Here is a 19878-nt window from a genome sequence, read left to right on the forward strand (position 1 = left end):
AAAGATCTCATGCTACAGCCATTTGTTGATTTCATTTTACAAGACATCAAAAGCTACAAATGTTTCCATTTTTTAATGTTAAGGAGAAGGACCCTGGTAGCATCTCACTCTTACAATTTTTTGGTCCAACATTTACGGATCAGACACTGTGAAAGTGTGTGTGGGGGGGGGGGGGGGGGTGGGGGGGAGATAAGGGATCCCCCACCCTCCAAGTGTCTCTAATGGGGATCGAACCGCAACCTCAAGGTTGGAATGTGTAATCTTTCCCATTAGATGAAAGATTTAACTACAACACTACAATACCTAGTGTGTAGAATCAATCATTCAAAATATTAAAGATATTAATGGTTGAATTTGAGCATTGACAAACATGACTAAAACACGTGTCAAACAAAAAGAAACGGAGGAAGTATTGTACTCCTAACATGCTAATGTTTAACCTTTTTTATAAACTATTTAACTAAGCTCTTATATATGTATAATCTTACAAAAGAAAACTTCCGTTTCTCTATAAATTTATGGAGTTGAGCGATTTGTTTTATTTTCAGATGAAAATCATCTCACAAAAATCAATTGGAAATACTAAAATTCCAAAATCATTAATTTTTTTTGTTTGTTAATAAATTAGGTTAGAGCCCGTGCGATGCACGGTTTATAAATCACTATTATACATGAATATAAATAAGAATTACGTATATTTTGTAATTTAATTTTTTTTTATTTTAATCAAAATTATGATATAGTATCTGTTCAACGTTGTCTAATTCATAGTTCAATATAGGAGGTCATTTATTAATATGCTATTTAAAATTGTTTCAATTTTCCACAATAAATTGATAGATTTTAGTTGTAATATAGAAGCTTTCAATATTAAATTTCAAAATGTTGAATATGATAGCTTTTCAAAAAAAATAAAATAAAAAAAATCACCATTGCATTTAGGCGGGATTTTTTTATATTGAGAAAGCGATACGTGGGCAATGGTGATGTCAACAACTTTTGTTTTAGTAATAGTTAATAGATTATTATAAAACAGTGTCATACTAAACACCGTATTCCCTATAAGGCTATAACCAAGGGTGGTTTCATTTACTTGATCTTGACTAATCTAAACTTATCTTATTTTTTTTATTTTTTTTTGAAACATAAACTTATCTTATCTAAAATTACCTAAACTTATAAGATGTCATTAAACTTATTTTAGTTGTAATTTATAATCGGTATTTGACAACCTTAATCAAAACTTTTTCTTAGATCACCACAATGGCCCAAAAATATCCTCTAGCCTGACATATCAGCCCAGCAGTTCATTCAATTTCCAACATAAAAAAAAAAATAAAAAATCCAACATTTATCTCTCGTATATTTAGGGTTCTAGAGAATAAATTAAAAAAGGAAACTTGATGAAGCTTTCTTAGGAAATTCTTCCGAGTTATCTAAACCTACAAGTAAACAGAGGAGAGAGAAAGAGAGAATTAGGAAAGTAAAGTTCATCAATTCTTTAACAATTCTTTAACAATTCTTTCTACTTTCTTCAACCTATGATTCTTTGATTATTCTTCGATTGAGCTATTTATCTCCCCAATTGCCGAATTCGAGTTCATTTCAGATCTTTCTTCAAACGAAAGGTTTGTTCTTTAATTTCATTTTGATTTAGAATTGCAATTTTAATTATTTATGGAGTTATTGATCTGGGTTTTTTTTTTTTACTTGATTCCCGAATATTATGATCTTGGTGAAGCATTGATATTTCTATACTTACTGTTATTAATTGCTTAAGTTTGATTTTTCTGGATGAATTTAGCGTTAATTTTTAATTTGATTCCTTGCTGTAACCAGGGTTTTAACTTGATTGCGTAATTGGAAATTTTAGGGTTTCTATGTTAAAGAATCCCCCATATTATTGCTGAATTAGTGAATTTGTGGTTTAATTTTGTAATTGAATGCATCGCCCCCCTTTAAAACAGAATTGCTTGCTGCTTTCAAAATGTACGGCTTTGTGTAATTTGAATTTGGTTTTTCTCTTATTTTTGAACTAGAATTGGGATTTTCTTTTAAAATTCTATTCTAATATTTAAATTTATATATAATTGGTTATTAATAAGGTAAAAAGGCAGGTTTAAAGCTACCGATAATCAATTCCTACCATTATGTATGTTTATGTTGTTGGATTGAGTAGGAAGGGTAAAAATATTCATGTAATTTAGCTGCTAGACATTGAAGATGTTAAACACAGGCTTGGCTCAAGTTTGAGTAACTTGAGTTGAAGTAATGATTTCGAATAACATTAAATCTTGTTTTTTGCGTATATGTTGTGCTTGAGTTTTTTTCGTTGTTGTAGTAGTTCAAATATTGTTTTTTTTTCACACTTCTTGATTTCAACCCTGCTGAGTGTTGACTTTAACTCATCAAGTACTTTGAGACTGAGCCTTGACTTAGCCGAGGGATGAGTTGGTTCATTTAGGCTCCTTAATCCCCTGTGGCTGCATGTGTTCAGAATTCGTTACATGATTTCTTCTTCATATAGGTAGGTATAGGATCTTTAGGGCAATTACTTAGAAGTACATTTTGTGCAACAGCCCTAACCTATCTGATAGAGAAGGATCCCATGATCCTGAATCGATCTTACCTGGGATTGCAAATTCCAAGTTTGTCTATGAAGAGCACATCGAATTGCATTAGTGTCTATCATGGATTTCTTCTGTGTAATACTAATCGATAGGGCCTTGTTGATAAGTGCTACAAGATCTCGTACATTGGAACCCATGATTAGGGACCCGAATCTATTAGTATGGAACATTTTTCTCACACTTCTTGATTTCAACCCTGCTGAGTGTTGACTTTAACTCATTACTTTGAGACTGAGCTTTGACTTAGCCGAGGGATGAGTTGGTTCATTTAGGCTCCTTAATCCCCTGTGGTTGCATGTGTTCGGAAGTTCTGACATGTGTGCAAAATGTATCTTGCTTGATTGACATTCCTGCACTTAATCTAAAATGTGATAATTTGATACAAATCAATTTGAATTGTGATCAAAATTTTCATAGAAACAATGAAAACACAATAGGTAGAACAACTGCTCCTCACCGGAACCGTAGTTACTGTCTTATGGATTTTTCTAGACTCGAGTTGCTTGAGATTAGTTGATAACATGATTTGAGAATTGAAGGTTAAAGATAGGTGATTGTAGTCATTCTTATGTGGAGAGAACTCGGAGAAGTTCTATTTTAGTTTGTAATGGTGTTTTTGTTGTTGTATTTTTAGATTTCTGTTTAGACGCTTTCACAATGAAAACATAACTGTATAAGTACTGGAGTAGTATATGGTTTTCCTATTTTGAATTTTGAGATCTAGGCATCTTTAGTTTCATGATTATGTATAGCTAAGTTCTCGAATTTTGCAATTCTAGGTTTTGCTCATACGCTAAATGAACTTTGATTCACCCCTAGCTTGGAAACGCAGAAGACTGACCAACATTGACCCAATGGACGCAGAGGCAGCTAGAGCTAAGCTAGAAGCTGCAAAAGAAAAATATGGCAGGGAAATTCATGTCTTCGAAACTTCAACACAATCAACAGCGTCTCAATCACCACCTGAGGCAGCTAATACTGAGGAAACAGATGATTTTTACGAGTTTACCGCTGCAGATTACCATCTCCTCTTGGCAACCAAGAAGGAAGACAAATACTTGAAGACCAGAAAAATTCGAGAAGCAGAGACAGCAGCCCGCAGGTCAAAGATGACCAAAGCTGTAATTCGGATACGCTTTCCAGATGGTCATACTTTAGAGGCTACATTTCATCCATCAGAGCCATTACAGAGCATCTTTGATCTTTTGAAGAAAGTACTTGCAAGACCTGAACTTCCCCATTATTTGTATACCACCCCACCAAAGAAGCAAATAAAGGATACCAGTCAAGACTTCTTTACTGCTGGTTTCATTCCTGGTGCAATTGTGCATTTTTCATACGACTTGCCAAAGGATGATGTAGCTAATTCAGGTCCATTTCTTCAAGAAGATGTGATGTCTCTGAAGGGCTTGGAGCGTGTACCAGAACCAAAGAAAGAACCCACCGAATCAACTTCTGAGAATGCAACTGTAAATGATCCACTTGCTGTTCCTGAGCGCAAACAAACCGACAAAAAAGCTATTAAGCCAAAGTGGCTGAAGATGTGACGGCTGACATATGTGAAGCTCTACGTAATCCTTAGATGATTAAGTGGGAAGGTGCATGATCTGTATTTCATGGTTTTAAACATCAGTCAATTTATAACTTTTTAAGTGTTATACTTGTTTTTGTTGGTCTACTATAAGCTTCAGTCAGTGAACATTTAATACAAGTAATTTTTGTTGTTCATGCTCTGAGCTTGTGGCTTGATGTTGAAGTATCATGTAGCCGTCTGTTGCTATGCATCGTCTTCCTTGCTGTAAACACTTGTAGCACCAACGAAAGCAATAAAATTCAATTGGACTTGATCACAACCTGTAATATGACACAGGGAATATATCTATACTTCGTATGTGTTCTATGTATATGGTTTAATGTATGTGCTGCTATCTTGTTTGGAAAAACCATGGTAGTCTGCAGAGATAGCTTGCAGCATGCTATCAAATTACCTTAATAATTTAAAAGATACATTAGACTTTGCATATATTATCTTATGGGTTGTATACAAATTACCTTAATAATAATCTCATACATTAGTGATGAGTCCAACAGAGAATATCCTTAGTTACAACATAACAATACAACCCTTAAGTTATTGTTCATATTCTTGTACAAGTAATAATCTATATATATAAACTTAAGTGATTAAGCCCTGACTGAAGCAATTAACTGATCCGAGAGCTTATAATCAGCTTCAACACTAAAAAGCCCCGAAAAGACAGGAGGAGGTATACTAACTCCGGCGGCACCAAACGCAGAGTTACAGGCACCAAGCTTGGGAAAAATGACATTACTAATTGTAGACCTAGCATCATTAAATCTCCTTTGAGCAGCTTGTACTTGCACTGTACCACCTGCAGATATAATAGCCTGAATCAAAGGGTTAATTGAAAAAAGGGTGGTTCTTGTTTTCGGGTCTGTTTGAACATCGTTGAGAATCTTGTTCACGTCTTGCTCGAGCCTCAAAGCATCACTATCCCCGCATCCAAGCATCTCTTGGATGACATCTCCTTCGGTTTGAGCATCTCTTCCATCGCTCTTTATGCAGCTAATGCATACGTTTGGAGCGAATGTTGCACCACACATTCTGATCACTAGTGGATCGTTGTCACCAGCATGTGCGAGAGATATTATGCTAAGGAGCGAAATTACTATTAGTGTGAAAATTATGGTGTTTTGGTTGTAAGAAGCCATTGTATATCGTACTTTAAATAATGTATGAGTTTGTTTTGTAATGTTTGTGAGAGTGACTTGGGACGCTTGTGAGGTATATATATATATACTCGTACATGCCATAATCTATCCTTACCTTTCAGGAAATATATTTGATGCTTATATACATGATTATATATATCATTATCCTTATTTTATTTCTACATACATTGTAAGATATAACTCTTATTATTATTATTATTATTAATTTTTTTTTTTTTAAAAAAAACTAAGTAAAATTTTTTTTCTTTGAAGGAAAGATTTAGAAAAAATTGCAAATTATAGCCATTTATAACTTGTATTTTGTAAATTGTAGTCATTATTAAAAAAATTGCAAATTCCAGCCCAAAAATTGGTATAAATTGTAAATTGCAACCAAATTTAATTTTTTCATCGATTTGCGTGTCGAAGTGGCCATTTTAGACTTTAAGGGTCCAAATTAACCTCAGAATTGGCCAAAAATTAACATAAGTGCCTCGTTTTTACAAATAAAAATAGTTGTCCATAAATCAATACATTTTTGTTATGCAAAACAAAGTACTTACGTTTTTTTTTTTGCCAATTCCGAGCTCAATTCGGACTCTCAAGGGCTATAAAGGCCCTTAAAACCTTAAATGTACATTTTTTGACATGCAAATTGATGAAAAAATTGAATTAAGTTGCAATTTACAAGTTATAACAACTTTTGAACTGCAATTTGCAAATTTTTTTTAAATGGCTGTAATTTGCAAAATATTAACTTTTAATGGCTGCAATTTGCAAATTTTCCAAAGATATAATTAGTTAATAATGTAGAGGTGTTTAGCATTCACTTGTTTTTTAACACTTAATTTTGTTATTTTAGACAACAATTTAATTTCTTTAATCCGTTTCCAATGTCTCAATATCACGAATTTGCCTTTTTGAGTAATCATTCTAGAAAACTTCATTGAGTGGTATTTGATCGAAATCTTTCGTATGATAGCCATTGAGGGAAATACACACGACATGCACAATATTACTCATAAGTGAAAGCAATGCAAACACTCTTTACAAATGTGTTGTCAAATGGGAAACTTCAACCAATTTTAAATAGAGAAGGTTTTGCGTGAGACCGTTTCACGTGAGTCCGGTTTATAATGCACACACTCATCCCCACCCCACTAACACTTCTTAGCCACTTGTCGGCAACCAGCAACCACCATCCCCATCCCCATCCCCAAGCTTATAAATTGATTTTTTTTTTATTGTATGATCGGACTCACGTGAGTCCGTTCTACACAATACTTTTCCTTTTAGATGAGATATGATAAAACATTGATAGCAAATGAAGCAATATAAGCGGCCCATAAAATTATACAAGTAGATAATTTGATAAAACACTCAAGAACATTTGTTTATTCATTTGATAATAAAATGAGCAATAATCATCTAAATGAACAAAAAATTACTCTTAAGGGCACCGTGAACCTGTGTGTATAAAACAATTTCTACTTGGTGATTTAAATAGAAACTCATAAATGGGGAGAAAATAACCATCGGACCACTAGCTGACGAAACACCCTTTCATTCTTTAATCTCCGATGAAATAATAATAGTGGGTATACAAATCACAAACCAATTTGTCATCTTGAAACCGGTTTGAAGCTTTCTCGGGTGAAGGAGATTGGATTGTTTGGTGGTGAGTATATCATAACCGTACCATTGATAAATTTGAGAGCAAAATATTTATTACTACCTCTTATTCAAATACTCTGTATTAGAGATAGAGTATCTCTTGGTATCAATGGTAATTATAATTGATATTATCTTTTGTAATCACCAATTAATTAGTACATTACATAATATGATATCGAATAGTTATTATTGTATCCTATTAGGATGGTAAATATCATTCATATTTCATATTATCTTTTGTAATCACCATTTAATTATTACATTACATAATATGATATCTCATAGTTATTATTGTATCCTATTAGGATGGTAAATATCATTCACATCCTCTTTTGTAGTCACCAATTAATTATTATTACATTACATAATTTTTCATTTTTTTTTTCATTACATAATATGATATCTAATTTACAACCATATCAATCAATTAGCCATCAATATCATAATCAAATCACCCTCTATTTTGATGCCATATTTATTCTTTTCCAGACTTAGGGCATGTTCCCATTTATTGAACTGAGCTGAACTAAACTGATTGAAGCTGAACTGAACTGAACTGATTAGAGCTGAACTGAATTGAGATGAAATGAATATTTTATGAGAGAGGAAAATTAAGAGCTGAACTGAACTGAACTGAACTGAAATTAAGTAAATGTGAACAAACCCTTACAACCATGAGAAAATCCCGACTGAAATGAATTACTTGTGGGTATGTTGGATTGTTGGTACTCATGGGTGGTCTACTGGTCTACATATATAACAATGCTCGTTGTTGAATACTTCATCATGAGGAATACCGTAAACTATTAGAGACGACACAACAATAATAATTTTGTAAACAATTAGAAATAGAGGGAGTATACATCATCAATCATATGTACTTGACTACTTGAGGAATACATGGTTGTAAATTGTACTTAACTAATTGACTCTAGTACGAGATCATTTCTTAGTTCTTTAATTAACAATTTTCTCTTTCGAAATTTTATAACAATTGCATTAATTTTATTCTAGGAAAGTCCTATCAATACGAGTATTATTGTTGATTTATTGATATATAATAAGAATATCACCTGGAAACTCGATTGGACACGCGCCATTGCTTTTCTATGAAGTATAGGGGCAAATTTTCAAAAAAAAAAAAAAAAAATAGTTCACGGGCGATAATGGAATTTTATAACAATTGCGTTAATTTTATTCTAGGAAAGTCCTATCAATACGAGTATTATTGATGATTTATTGATATATAATAAGAATATCACCTAGCAACTCGATCGGACACACGCGATTGCTTTTTCTATGAAGTATAGGGGCGAATTTTCCAAAAAAAAAAAAAAAAGTACATGGGCGATAATGGAATTTTTCCGAAAGAAATAAAAATTCAATAATAAAAAAAGCATTAGCAAAATAAAGCTTTGATGGTAAGCTAAGACTAAATCCAAAAGAGAGGTTGAGTCGTGATCAAGAAATCTAAACTTATGTCGTCAATGTTTAGTACCAAAAAAAAAAAAAAAAAGAAAAAATAACGCCGCATATAATTAAATACGTATATTTATTTTACACATGAAATCCAAGTAAATGTTATTAAGATCGAGTTTATGTATCGAAGTATATAAGGATATAAATAAGATCACGTGGTGGTAATTAGTTAACATATAAAAAAAGAAAGACGGTTGTACCACTTGGATTTACAACGGTTATTTATAACGACTATATCACATAAATTAATAACTAATCATTTACAACGATTATATCACTTGAAATAACAACAATTGTCATTTATAACGGTTAATTAAACTAGTAACCATAATTTACAACGATAATAACGGTTGTACTGGACGTAGTACCCATGATATACAACGGTTACACATGACATCAATAAGAGAATTACGAAGAAAAAAGGGGCAAAATGGTCATTATACATTACACTTTGAATAATTGACTTACCCTTTGAAGAAATTTGACTATAGTAGGGTAAAAAACTTCCACAATTAGTAAACAAGATCAATTTCATACACTCACTCCAACGAGAGTGGGAGTATAAATACTGGTACCATCCACTCACACCGCCGTTGACTCATTTGATAAAAAAAAAACCTGACAAAACTCATCAAATTCTCTTACAAACCTTGTCTTCTTCTTAATTTTCTGATAATCAAATAATCACTCAAAAATCATACATTAGTCATTTTATGTTCTGATTGATTAATTAATTAATTTGTTGGCATAAATTTGTGATTTTTATCACTTTTTTCTACCGCAAAACTTTGTCATCATGAGTAATGGTATTTTTTTGTCAGCTTCGCGTAAAGATCGTCGACTTCTCAAAGGTAATTTTTTTTTTTTTTTTTTTTTGTAAATGTATTTCTTTACCATAATTTTGATTTGTATAATAATTTATTTGTTTTTTTTGTCATTTATATTTGTTGTATACCAAAAATCATGTCTTTGCACTTTACTAATGGTTTAACTTGCAAATGAATAACCTTTTTTTATTTTTATTTTTTCAATTGTTAATTATTTTTCACATAAATTTGATTGGGTTGATTTTCATTAATTTAATTATATTAAATTAATTAATTAATTATGATTTTATTAATTGCAGAAGAGGGGAAAATATTAATGGATCGGTATGGAAAACAGGAGGCAAAACAATTGATGCGGGCAAACGAAATGTTGCGAGCAAAAGATGAGAAAGGGCGTAGCGTCCTACACATTGCTGCTGCCGGGGGTGATACCACTCTCTGCAGGTTTTTCCTCAAGACGGTCAAATTTGATGTTAATGTCACAGATATTAAGGGTATATATGATATTTCTCATTAATTATATTTATTAAATCATTTTTAGGGCTTGTGATGAGTTGTGATTTATATATGATCAATTGGATGTTAGTAATGGTCAGGGCCGTCTCCGGTAATTTGGTGGCCCTGTTCTAATTATAAAAATTGGGCCCTTAAATTTTTATAGGACTATTTATAAAAGGTTTAAAATATTATTATTGTAAAATGATTTTTTTGTTTTTTGGTTTTTCACAACAAGAATCATATTTCTAGATTGAGTCAATTCTTCATTTTTTTTTGACGTTTTTCACAACCAAAATCATATTTCCTAATTTTAGGAGCCATAATTAAAAAAAACAACAATTTATATTCCAGAAATAAAAAAATTATGCATAAATTAAGATAACAAATATGTATAGATAGATACAACATGCTCTTTAATCAAGTAATCAACCTCTGCCCACTCCAGATCCACCGAACAAGAACAGTTCGCCAGAATATTGAGTGCTTCCATTAACGTTTTTTCCACCTTTTGAATTGAGTTAAAATTGAAAGAAAACTGAATTGTGTGTATTGCTTGATCTAGAAATTAGTATATTTTGTGTGTATTGCTTGATCTAGAAATTAGTATAAATTAATAAAATTTTGACCGTTAATATCTATTGAATCGTCATTGATTTTGATAAGAGTATAAATTGTTCTTCAATTTTGCCAAAAAAAAGAGAAAAAATTAAGTGAATTGGAGATAATTAGGCAAAATAGGCGTTTATGAGTGATAATTATTGAGTGAATTTAATTTTGTTTTGGAAATCAAAAGACAAAAGAGATTGAATTTTGGATAGGAAGATTTTTGGGTTTTGGTTTCAAAATGGAGGTTTTTACAAGGAAGAAGATGAATAGGTAAAGTAGATTTTTTTTTTAAGTCAATGATTTTTTTTTAAATTGTGGCCCCCTGATTTTTTGGGGCCCTGTTACGTGTGTGAGGAAAAACCTCCTTAAAGCCGGGCCTGGTAATGGTCCTTGAGTATCACTTGTTTTGATTAGATCTGATCAGATCAGACGAGAAAGATTCCAGATCGTACCTCATTTGATCGAACGTAATTATAAATATAAATATAAATATAATAATTTAATTAGATCGGACCGTAAACATTTTTAGACTAGATTAGATTAGATCAGACCTTAATAAAATTATGCCGTGTCTAAAATAATCCAGATTAATTAGAAAAAACCTAAATAACCTTATTTATATAGTGATGTTTATATTTCAATAGTCACCTTACATTATGTCCTTGAACCGATTACCATTTTATTTTTGCTATTACTCTTTCAAATGTAATCTTGTTATGTCTCTTTCGTACGGCTTTTTATACCAAATTATTTTAGGACTAAGACATTGTTGTTGTTGTATTAAGGGCTTCATGCATTCCTTGCACGTTTAAAATGAGGATAATATTTAAAGAGTTTACTAGACAAAACGAATAAATAATTAAAGTAAAATTAACAATAACGAATTATTTAGGAGGTGGTATGCGTAAGTAGTAATTAATTTACAAAACATATTACGCAAATTATGAAATTGTATATGTATAAGAGTATCTTTGATCTCTCGACTTCTTTAACAACCAATATTAATATTCGATCTCTTAAATTGTGTGTATAAGAGTATATTTGATCTCTTTAATATGACGCAAATTATAAAATTGTGTGTACAATATTGCCTATCTAAGTTGCTACACTTGATTCATCAAGAAGTCATTATTTCAAGCAATAAACTTGGAGATTCTACAATTTTTTAGTAGCATAATATGATATGTATGAACTATTAGAATAAACTACTATACTATATCATATTAGATTGATTAATTGTTGATTTTTGGCTATTTTACAGGTCACACTCCTTTGCATTATGCAATTGCAGAAGGTCAAAATTTTATGGCTTCTTCTTTTCTGCTCAATCAAGGAGCAAATCCTAATTTGGCAAGCGATGCTGGAATGACTCCATTGTACTTTGCTGCCGTAAAAGGTTTCTAAAACTTGTCGAGCTATATAGTCTTAAATTCTCTACATTATATTCGTTCTTTTACATTTGATTGTCACATTACTAGTTCAAATTTCAGTCCGTAGTTGGTCTTGTGTGAACAAGACTTACGGATTTTTTGCATTGTCAAGCTATAGATGTAATATTCATTTCTTATACTTTACTCTTGGCTTCAATGTGGCAGGACAAAAAGACCAGATGAAATTGTTGGTATCAAAAGGTGCTAAAGTTGATGCACCATCGCTTATAAAAGGCACACCATTGCGATTTGCTGCGGAATATGGTGTGAAAGAGGGTGTTAAGTTTTTGCTTGACAATAAGGCTAATGTATGTGACAACCCTAACACTTTAATTTTTGTATCTGATTGAGATGTTTCGGTGTATTTATATATAGTCAATTTGCAATATATATATATATATATATAGTACTATTGTGACAGTGGTATACTGATATGTGTCCAAGTGCCAAACTCGGCTAATTGATGACAAATTCCATGTGTTTTGGGCGAAATAATGAATCAAGTGTCCTTACCCATGTCATAACATTAGAGCTTATTCAAGGTTGACTATATGTTGATTTCTGCACTTTTAAAGTCTTATTATTATCTTATATATGAAACACTATATTTTTGTTTATTCTATTGAAATTCAATAATTAAATGGCTTCATTTTGGCCTTATTACAAATGTTTTATCTTCTGATGATCATCTTAAGTTATGAAGCTTGGCTTTATGACCCTTAGTTAATATACATGTATGTTTGTTAGATGATATGAAAATATCTTGTAAATTATGCACATTTATATGATGGCACCTTCTCTCTTTGCAATAATGAAGTTAATCATCTTCTTCTTTGATGCAGCCAAATTCGACTATTCATCCGGTACACCCTCCATTGGTAATGGCCATCGCAAGAAAATCTGTTGATTGCGTAAGGCTACTCCTCAAGGTATAATTATTTGCCTTATTATGAAGATTCTTATTGTATACATAGTTTTTGTTGTTATGTTTGGTGGTTGTGTATTCTTATTTTTGTAGAGAAGATATCATGCTATATATTGTGAGAAAACTATGATACTAATAAACCACTTTGTCTTCTTTAAGGCTAGTTGTGACTTATTTTTCTTCAATTCATTTTTTTAATTGTTTGTGAATCATTTGTGTTTGGTAACTATATTTATACGTAGTATAATTATATTATCATTTTGCATGCACGTACTTCATTTACTTGGATTGAATAGTCACGTCTACTAATTTAGGATGTCTTAATAACTATTTAATTTTGTTTAATAAACAAGCGTTAATGGTATCTGATTGAATTTTCGACCCACCTCACTTCAATTATGTGATAATGATGAAGGAATATAATTAGAATTTAGGAATGCACCTATCATGCATAGGAATATACCGCCTATATATGTATTAAATCATGTCATATCTTTAATTTAAACTAGTCGAGATTGTACATGACAATTAATTCCTGATGGATTGGAAGATGAAGGATTCTTCTTTAATCATGTCATATCTTTAATTTAAGCTATGTCATTTATTTATTGATTGGTGGTACTCTTGGTATGCTTGGTGCAGGGTGGAGCTGACCCGAATCTAAGTTTGCAAGGAGAAAGCCCTTTGACTATGGCTGTTCTAGTAGATGATGCTGAGATTATCAAATGCTTGCTCAAGGCTGGAGCTAATGCTAATGCTATCGATTTCGTAAGTGGAAGATGATAACATTACATTCACATGTTTTTGTTAGAGTTTTAGTCTTAATTAAACTTGTACTCCTGATTGCGGTTATCTTTTTATGTTTTTTATGTCTTGATTTTATATGATTGGGATACATTTGTATATGTATAATGACATTTTCCTGTGATTTCCTTAGTATGATTTCACACCAATAGAACTCGCGGCTAAGGCAGGTAAAGTTGCGCTTATAAACATCCTCTTCAAGGCTACTGCTCGAATTCCTCATATTCCGAACTGGAGCTGTCAAGGAATACTCGAGTATACCAACTCTAAGGAAGCTATAGAGAAGGTAATGTTTTAGGCTAATGACTGATTTTAAGTTCATTATATATGCAATTTATATCGTGCCACTTTCTAATTAAGTTACGTTGATGTCTTTTGAGTGAAAAGATATGCCTCTTAGAGGGACACGTACACGTTATTTGACTACGTTATTTCTTAGTATCTCAATAGTTATATCGTGTTATATATTTTAGTTGTTTTGTAAAGGGGCACTAATTTAATAAACTATTAGGAAAGTGACATTAAGTCACATGCATAGAAAAAATATACAGTCCCTCTTGTTTAATCCTTCAAATTATACTCAAAGGGGACCACCTTTTCTCTCCTTTTTCCCACTCAAATGTACCCACATGTAAAATTAAGTCACATGCACCACTTTCTCTCTTCTATTTCCCTCCTTTTTTTCCAACTTAATTAAACACCCAAACTTGTCATTAAACTTCCCTAAAAGTTTTGCCTAGGAGTCCGTAAAAGTTGTTTTTGTTGCAGATAATTGAAACCGGAGGGAGTATATTACTTGTAGCTCTTGCGATTCAATTTAATGCTTAATTACATGCCTTGCAGCGTTTATCCAAAGTTGAATCCAAGTTTGTTGGAGCTAGAGATAAAGGAACACAAGCCTTCAAAGCAAGTGATTATCTGTCTGCAATTTACTGGTTCACAGAGGTAAAATAAATTAACAAACAAAAAAAAAAAAAAAAAAACTGCAGTCATTAGTAAATTTGCTTGTTTTTCATTCTTAGCACCAATTGACTAATTGTTTACGAGTACAGGCTATCACGACGTTTCCATTGGAACCAAGCGTGTATGTCGAGAGGAGCCTGTGTTGGATGTGCATCAACGATGGAAAGCGTGCACTCAAAGATGCAGAGGAGTGTATTAAGCTGGAACCAGAATTTTGGATGGGACATTACCGGAGTGGAGAAGCTCACAGAATGCTGCAGGTCTGTATATATATGATTGATGTTATAATATCTGAATTCTTTGGGGGAAAATCCCTGTTTCTCATGGTGAGAAACGAAATTTGTTTCTCATGGGGGTATTTTCGTAAATAAATCAACAACTTTTTCATTATTGTGGGCTCCACAGTTGAATAAAGTTGTTGATTTATTTACAAAAATACCATGTGAGAAACGAGAAACTGGGGCACCCTCATTTTTTGGATAATTTTTCAGACTAGTATCTAAACTAGTATAATTCAATTGTGTTATATTTGTATTGGTGCAGGACTATGATAAGGCAAAGGAAGCTTTTAAGACTGCTATGAAGTTTTGCCCTGAGAATAAGAAGCTTGAGGATACTTACAGGTAATTTCAAACAATAATGAAAAATACGCGAGTTTTTTTTATTTTTTGATTAATCTTGATTTATTCCGCAAGCACTATATTGATACTTGTCCTCCATTGTAATGTTTGGCAGGGAGGTTATATTGGAAGAAGCAATGCCGATTCATGACCGTGGCCAGCCCGTTGATGATTATGATCTTAGATTGTTCTAGTTGTGGTGACCGAAATAGAAATATTGAATAATGTAGCACATACTTTCGTGTTGATTTGTGTACTTGCAAAAGCCTCGGATGAGGAAAATTTAGCAGGGTCTTTAAACTGCTGGTTGTTTTCAGTTTTTTTTCTTTTCTAATCGGATTAGAAAAGAGCAGTGGCACATTTTTTTGTGCTGGTGAAGTTGAACTTAATATTTATGACATTGTGACATTGATAATGTTTTGAGGTTTTACATGATATTATGTGAATTTTGTCTAGAGCAAGTGTTAACCCTCGTAATCATGGGCGGAGCGGGGGGGTTGGTGGAGGCCCGGCCCCCCGTGGCCCAACAACATGTTTATTTTGTAGTTTGACAATAACTCTATTGTAGACCCTGGTCCATCTATAGATGGACCACTAGCCCATATGTACTACAAACCTCAAATCTTGCGGCCCAATCACTCTCAAAATTTCTTCAGTTTATTTCTTTTTGTTATTTTGCTCCAACAAACATATCTCTCTCCTCTGCAATTACTTTCATTCATTACTTTCATTTCATTTTTCAATTGCTCAATACTTATCTCTCTCCTCTGCAATTGACGAATCGCCATGGAAGAAAACAAGAAAAAGGTCCATAAAGGTAATTGAATATTTGAACAACTTAAATTTTCTTTAGATTTCTTTAAATTCGTTAATTGATTTCCTTCGAACTTGTTGTAATTTGTTAAAATTATTTAAATTTTGGTAATTTGTGTATAATTTCTAAATATTTTTCACATTTTTTTGACAAATTATTCTACAAGTAGTGATGAAGATGAATGGTTAAAGCTAATCCGATCGATTTCAAGGCGTGCATTGGTACATTGCGATTGTTCGAATATTTTTACTAAATGTTCAAAATTTGCGATGTTCAGATTTTTTTACTAAAATTTCAAATTAAAAATTGAAATTGTTCAGATTTATTTACTAAATGTGCAAAAGTAAAGGCGTGATATATTGCGATTGTTTATATATTTTTAATAAATGCTCAAAATTTTCGATGTTCAGTTCAGATATTTTTTTACTAAATGTTCAAAATTTGCAATCGTTCAGATGTTTTTACCAAATGTACAAAAGTATAGGTGTTATAATTTTTTTAGATATTTTTAGTAAATGTTCAATTTTTTTTAACCAAATGTTCAAAATTTGCAATCATTCTTTTTTTTACTAAATGTTCAAAAGTATAGGTGTGGTACAATGCGATTGTTAAATACTTTTACTAAATGTTCAAAAAATTTGATGTTCAATTCAAATTCTTTTAACTAAATGTTCAAAATTTACAATCATTCAAGATTTTTTAAAACTAAATATTCAAAAGTATAGGCGTGATACATTGTGATTGTTCAGATGCTTTCACTAAATGCTCAAAATTTTTTAATGTTCAGTTCGGATTTTTTTTTACTAAATATTCAAAATTTGCAATCTTTCAGATTTTTTTACTGAATATTTAAAAGTATAGGCGTAGTACATTGCGATTGTTCAGATAATTTTACCAAATGTTCAAAATTTTCGATTTTCAGTCCAGTTTTTTTTTTTTTTTTATTTTTTTTTATTTTTACTAAATGTTCTAAAGTATAGACGTGGTATCTTGTGATTGTTCAGATATTTTTAATAAATGTTCAAAATTTTCGATGTGCAGTTCGGATTTTTTTTACTAAATATTCAAAATTTGCAATGTCCAAGTTTTTTTACTAAATTAATCGATCAAATTAATGACAACAATAAAAAAATATCAATTAATCGATCATAATGGATTACGATTGAAATCGATCAGATTAGTTGCAACAAATTCAATTTGAGATTTGCATGGTGAGAGAGATTCAAGTTCGGCTCCCCATATAAATCTTAAGTGATGATAAATTGTATAATTCCAAGAATAATGAGTTCCAAACATCATAATGGTTATATGTTTTGGTTTTTTTACTATACATTTGAAACTAGAATATCGACCAAGGTCATGACAATGGTGATTCAATGATTGTGTTTATTGACGAGAATAAAGGATGTAATATTTTCCAAGAACTTTAAAAATGTTTGATAAAAAACTAAATCTTGACTTTTGAGACAATCATATAAAAGGATTTGATTAATCTGGATAAAGTATTAAATATATCAATTAAAGAAAACTCTCACCAAAACATGGGATTGAGCAATAATATTCTTAGATACACCAACATTATATCATCAAATTAATATATTTCCATAATTTCTAAATATTATCATATAGCCACAATTCCTTAATACATTCCAATTCCATCACCATTATTAATACAAAACCTAATATATACGTGCATTGAAATCGTAAAACCAATTAAATAAAACAACTAACATGAAACAAATAACATAAAACATAGTTTTTCAAACAAATTAGAGAACAAATTAATCAAGACAATATACCTCTAATTTAGCTTGTACTTCCTCCGTTCTTTTTTTTATTGCACCATGAGAGATTTCACGTTTAACAATGTATTACTTTAGCTATTAATATGTTTAATTATACTTTTGTAAAAATTATAAAAATTTGATATTTGAAAAGAAAATTTCGAAACGAATCTAACTAAATCCCACGTGACTATATTTTTCCTAATGGATAAATCCCAAATGATGTTCAAAGAAGATTAAGTGAATAGTGTAAAAGTCTTAATGGTGCAATAAAATAAAAACGGAGGAAATATAATATATATTCCATTATTGCAGGTAGATGACGAAGTTCGTTTGGTTTAACATCGTTGAAAATCAAACCAAAAGAACCATAGTGGGCATGATGGATAATATTGGAGATAAGATTATCTTATTTAGCAAGACTTTGATATGCATAGAGGTTGTCAGCCCATTAATTCATTCTTCATATACCAAACGAAAATTGAATAAGGTTATATACCAATATTCAATATTATGCTGAAATCGATGCAAGATATGAAGATGATGCTAGTTTGTTGATATATCAATTCGATTTGAAGGGTATTTGGAGTATTGAGGTTTCGAGGAAAGAAGGGATAAAAAAAAACCAAAATTCATAATTGAAGGAGGGGATTGGTTTGACTTTATTGAAAGTCAAGACTTAAATAAGGGGATAAAATTACATTCTATAGCAAGTCTTTGCCCGTGTTCGGTCTAGTTATGTTGGTAGGCTTTCAGAGGAAGCTTATGAGTAATGATGAGGAGTTAATTGCAGCAAATAAACTAGCTGAAAAGGCTTAAATTTATATTTTCTTTAGATTTAGGTTTATACATTTTAAGCCATTTGTACATGCTTCTAACGTTGTTGTATGTTCCACATATCATGTCTTGTATACATTACGGTTGGTATAGGATTTTACAATTTTACTTACATAAATTGGTTGATATTTTGTGATGCAAGTTATCAGTGATATTACATAAAATTGGTTAATAGTCTGTGATGCAAGTTATAAGCGATATTATATACTACTTCTGTTAATTGTTATCTGCAAGTTTGAGGTATTATTTGTAAGATATAAAATATTCCAAAGTTGCAGATAACAATTAACAGAGGTAGTATAATTAGTTGATATTTTGTGATGCAAGTTATAAGTGATTTGGGCCTTTCACTACTACAAAAAATGGCAAAGAGACCCGTTAAAATATGCTTGAGAGACCGCCTTACAACGGGTCTCTATCTCAGAGGTCTGTTTGATAAAAAGACCCGTTCCTTAGAAGGGGTTTGTTTGTGAGGACAAAGAGACCTATCGTTAATGATAACGGGTATGTTACATAAGTTTCAAAATTGATAATTTAGAAGGAAAAAAGACCCGTTGATTGAGATAAGGGGTCTGTTTGGTGGTATCAAACAGACCTGTCGTCGGAGGCTAAGCAAAGAGGGATCTTGAAGGTGGAGACTTCTCAAAATACAAGGAGCATGCATATGCTCGAAGAAGTCGTTGATGAAGGTGGGAAAAAAAAAAAATAGAAGAAGCCATTGATGAGAGGGAGTAAATTGGAGGTGAAAGAGAATGAGTTTTTGAGGACAAAAAATAACAAAGGGATTCGGTGATAAAAGATGCAGATCAGAGTGATAGGGCAAAATTATGGCACAATTAGAGGTAAATGAGGAATGAGTTTTTAAGGAAAAAAATTAGCAAAGGAATGTCGGTGAGATAGAAAGAGATGTAGACGAGAGAGATTGAGCGGCCAAAAGGATGGCACTACACCCGTAAATAATGAGAAGTAAAAATAATGTAAGAGACCCGTTGCTCCTACAAGTCTACAACAGGTTTCTTATCTCACTCCTCTGAATAAAGTTGTGGGCCCAAGGGCTTATAAGAGACCCGTTGTCTCTATTAAAGGATCTCTTACATCAAACATACCCGTTAGTTAAGATAACTGGTCTGTAATTAGGGGTCTTTTTTCCAATTTTTGTAGTAGTGTTTGGGGTCTGATGTGCAAATTCGAGCTAGGTAATTTTAACACACATAGTAAGAACTTTTTTTTTTTTTGACAAGCACATAGTAAGAA

At 31.7% G+C, this 19878-nt stretch overlaps 2 protein-coding genes across 3 annotated transcripts; both read left to right on the top strand.

Annotated features, from left to right (window-relative positions):
• The first annotated feature begins 1122 nt into the window (after positions 1-1122).
• LOC110728936 (plant UBX domain-containing protein 1-like) lies at positions 1123-4506 on the top strand. 2 transcript variants are annotated; one of them, XM_021908605.1, is made up of 2 exons: positions 1123-1628; positions 3450-4506. In XM_021908605.1, the coding sequence occupies exon 2, from the start codon at positions 3485-3487 to the stop codon at positions 4175-4177; it is 693 nt and encodes a 230-aa protein (XP_021764297.1). In that variant the 5' UTR covers positions 1123-1628; positions 3450-3484; the 3' UTR covers positions 4178-4506. The 2 variants fall into 2 exon arrangements, with proteins under 2 accessions (XP_021764297.1, XP_021764296.1); XM_021908604.1 differs by having other exon boundaries at positions 1137-1628; positions 3410-4506.
• Positions 4507-9659: 5153 nt separating this feature from the next.
• LOC110729032 (ankyrin repeat, PH and SEC7 domain containing protein secG-like) lies at positions 9660-15383 on the top strand. Its single transcript, XM_021908733.1, has 10 exons — positions 9660-9837; positions 11709-11843; positions 12043-12185; positions 12720-12806; positions 13445-13570; positions 13740-13892; positions 14450-14551; positions 14659-14829; positions 15113-15192; positions 15305-15383. Exons 1-10 carry the CDS (start codon positions 9660-9662, stop codon positions 15381-15383), a joined length of 1254 nt encoding a protein of 417 aa, XP_021764425.1.
• The last annotated feature ends 4495 nt before the right edge of the window (positions 15384-19878 follow it).

The sequence above is a fragment of the Chenopodium quinoa genome, unplaced genomic scaffold (assembly GCF_001683475.1).
Source record: "Chenopodium quinoa cultivar QQ74 unplaced genomic scaffold, ASM168347v1, whole genome shotgun sequence".
In the NCBI taxonomy this organism is placed as follows: domain Eukaryota; kingdom Viridiplantae; phylum Streptophyta; class Magnoliopsida; order Caryophyllales; family Amaranthaceae; genus Chenopodium; species Chenopodium quinoa.

Coding starts and splice junctions, on each gene's coding strand:
- LOC110729032 (XM_021908733.1), top strand. CDS start 9,660: ATGGATCGGTATGGAAAACAGGAGGCAAAACAATTGATGCGGGCAAAC. Junction 12,807..13,444: donor GCGTAAGGCTACTCCTCAAG/GTATAATTATTT, acceptor TGCTTGGTGCAG/GGTGGAGCTGACCCGAATCT. Junction 14,552..14,658: donor CAATTTACTGGTTCACAGAG/GTAAAATAAATT, acceptor TTACGAGTACAG/GCTATCACGACGTTTCCATT.
- LOC110728936 (XM_021908604.1), top strand. CDS start 3,428: ATGAACTTTGATTCACCCCTAGCTTGGAAACGCAGAAGACTGACCAAC.